The sequence below is a fragment of the Schistosoma mansoni genome (genome assembly GCF_000237925.1).
Source record: "Schistosoma mansoni, WGS project CABG00000000 data, supercontig 0249, strain Puerto Rico, whole genome shotgun sequence".
In the NCBI taxonomy this organism is placed as follows: Eukaryota; Metazoa; Platyhelminthes; class Trematoda; order Strigeidida; family Schistosomatidae; genus Schistosoma; species Schistosoma mansoni.
The window spans coordinates 43855-46908 of NW_017386112.1; the positions used below are offsets into that span (position 1 = coordinate 43855).

The 3054-nt window shown below is 37.3% G+C and overlaps 1 protein-coding gene across 1 annotated transcript; it reads right to left on the reverse strand.

Annotated features, from left to right (window-relative positions):
* Positions 1–1602: 1602 nt before the first annotated feature.
* Smp_190720 (aspartyl-tRNA synthetase, putative) lies at positions 1603–1913 on the reverse strand (the record flags this gene model as incomplete). Its single annotated transcript, XM_018792559.1, has 2 exons — positions 1603–1772; positions 1811–1913. The coding sequence occupies 2 exons, from the start codon at positions 1911–1913 to the stop codon at positions 1603–1605; spliced, it is 273 nt and encodes a 90-aa protein (XP_018644591.1).
* Between the last annotated feature and the right edge of the window lie 1141 nt (positions 1914–3054).

The following is a 3054-nucleotide window of genomic DNA, read 5'->3' on the forward strand; positions in this document are numbered from 1 at the left end:
AGCTTAGGGAAGCGAATATAGCGTTCACAATCGGCCAGACGTAACAATAACATAAACGGAGTTTTACCATTCAGATATTTGATTTCTGTTTGGAATATACTCATACTACATATGTATACAATCGCTCACTATTTTGATGACAATTGTGTAATCATTTTCTGTTAAATTAAATTATTAGTAACTGTGACTTTACCCTTTCTATTTTGTATCATTTTCAGCTCATAAATGTGCACCAATCTTAACCAGATCTAATCATATGTTCTGTATCTTGTTCTCTTTATGATTCACAATGAAAGCACGGGATACAGTGGACAGCTAGGATGCAGCTGGACGATTTAGACTTCGCAGATGATCTGGCTCTTATATCACACACGCAACAACAAATGCAGAGAAAATGACCAGTGCAGCAGCAGCCTCAGCAGCAGTAGGTCTCAATATGAACAAAGGGAAAAGCAAGATTCTCCGATACAATACAATATGCACCAATCTAATTACACTTGACAGGGAAGCTTTAGAGGATGTGAAAACCTTTACATATCTGGGCAGCATCATTGATGAACATGGTGGATCTGATGCAGATGTGAGTGTGCGGATCGGCAAAGCAAGAACAGCATATTTACAACTGAAGAACATCTCGAAATCAAAACAATTGTCAACCAACACCAAGATCAGAATTTTCAATACAAATGTCAAAACAGTTCTATTGTATGGGGCGGAGACTTGGAGAACTACGAAAGCCATCATCCAGAAAATACGGGTGTTTATTAACAGTTGTCTATGCAAGATACTTCGGATCCGTTGGCCAGACACTATCAGTAACAAGTTACTGTGGAAGACAACAAACCAGATTCCAATGGAGGAAGAAATCAGGAAGAAGCTCTGGAAGTGGATAGGGCGCACATTGAGGAAATTACCAAATTGCGTCACAAGACAAGCCCTCACATGGAATCCTGAAGGTCAAAGGAGAAGAGGAAGACTAAAGAACACATTACGCCGAGAAATGGAGACAGACATGAGAAAAATGAATAAGAATCGGATAGAACTAGAAAGAAAGGCAGAGTGGGTTGAAGAATGCTGGTCGGCGGCCTATGCTCCATTGGGAGTAACAGGCGTAAGTAAGTAAGAGGAGCTATGAAATAGAATGAACCTATTTTATAACCTAGACATTGCTGTTTTTGCACTGTTTAGATTTACAATATTCACAATCTAAAAAATAACACTTTGAGACTCTACTTACGAGTATTTATCAAGATTCAGAGCAATATTGATATGGTTTCAATTAGTGCGTGACGCAGCTAAGATGGGGATCAATGGCAGTATGAATGCAATGAGAGTACCATCTTCAAAAATGATGTGAATTGATTAAAGTTTCTAATTCCGATAATTATTAGAAATCTTTGTTGTTGAAGGCACACCTCAGTGAGTATTATAACAAGAACACGAAACACAATTTGTTTTTTACACAATCTAATTATATTTACAATACTCATAAACATTAGGATACCATGATGGTAAAATATTCCTAACAATAATTATACCCAAACTACTGTGATGTTGCTAAAGCAAACACTATTTAGAAAGGTTAAAATTATCAGTTGGAAATCAACTTTTATTAAGATTGGAAACAGAAATGCAATACTGTGATAAGATTTCATCATCTACCATAGTTGGTGTCCCACATAAGAGATCCTTCCCATCGGCTGCTTTTGGGAAAGCAATTACATCTCTGATGGATTTGGCATTTACAAATATTGCAATTAAACGATCAAGACCTAGAGAAAATCTATGTAAGGATATAACATCCACTTACCTAACGCAATCCCACCATGCGGTGGAGTTCCTGAATTCAGGGCAGTTAAAAAGTATTCCATTTCACAAGAATTTTCCTGAAATAATAAAATGATTATACCCATATATATAGGAACTCTACCTTAAGAATTTCGGTAAAAACATACTTTTGCACCTCAGGATTATGTACTCGGATTGAACCACCTCCAACCTCTTGACCATTACAAACTAAATCGTAATGTAAACCGATAACTTTGCTCGGATCAGTATACAAGAAATGTGCTGTCTCTGGTGACGCAGCAGTGAACGGGTGGTGCACTGATTTCCATTGACCTAAAGGAAATAAGCAGTAAGGAATATAATACATGCGATGATTGAGTAGTGGGCATAAGTTGTCATAAAATTATGCAGACCAATCAGTAAAACAGACAATAAAATGGTGATACTAATAAGTCAAAGTGCAATCCAATGATAAGACAATTCATCCTGGACAGTTACGTAAATACAAGATATGGCTGGCCATAATAAACTGTTTTTTGATTGATCGCACTTAATATTCATGTTGTTCCGTTGTACTATTTAAACATGGGTTAATGTTAATTTGGTTATTTGTTTTCTGAAGAAAACTCCGCCTGTAGCTCCTCTGGGGGTTACTGCCGGTCCCAAGCCCGGGTAAAGGAGGAGGGTTGGGCATGGGGTTAGCGACCTCATCCCGTAGAAAATCAACTCGCTAAAAAAACGCTAACCAGAAAAATCATTCATTTGGAGAAAGCTGGTCGGCGGCCTATGCTCCATTGGGTGTAACAGGCGTAAGTAAGTAAGTAAGTTCTCTGAAGAAGAAGCTTACACTGAGTCACGAAACGTCAGAAAATCTCATTTTTCAACCCATTAAGATATTACAAATATTTTATTCATAGCAATCTACCCAATGTTCAATTTGTTCAAAATTATAATATCAAAACATGGTAATTATACCTGTAAATTAAAGAATTCATAAACGACCTACTCAAATCAAGGAATACAACATTCGGTGTAATTTGTGCGATGAATTTTGGTGAGACTGTAATTCATGGATGAGCCAATAAGAATCGGGTAGGCGAGTCCAGGGTCACAGACATTTATATTTCAACATGTAATGAACACGTACAATCAGTTTACAGAGAATTTCAAAGAGGACATCAAAGTTTAGCCGCTACAACAGATGCGACTACTGAGAACCTCTGTTATTTATGATTGAGGAGTTCAAATAACTGTTGAACAGTGTGC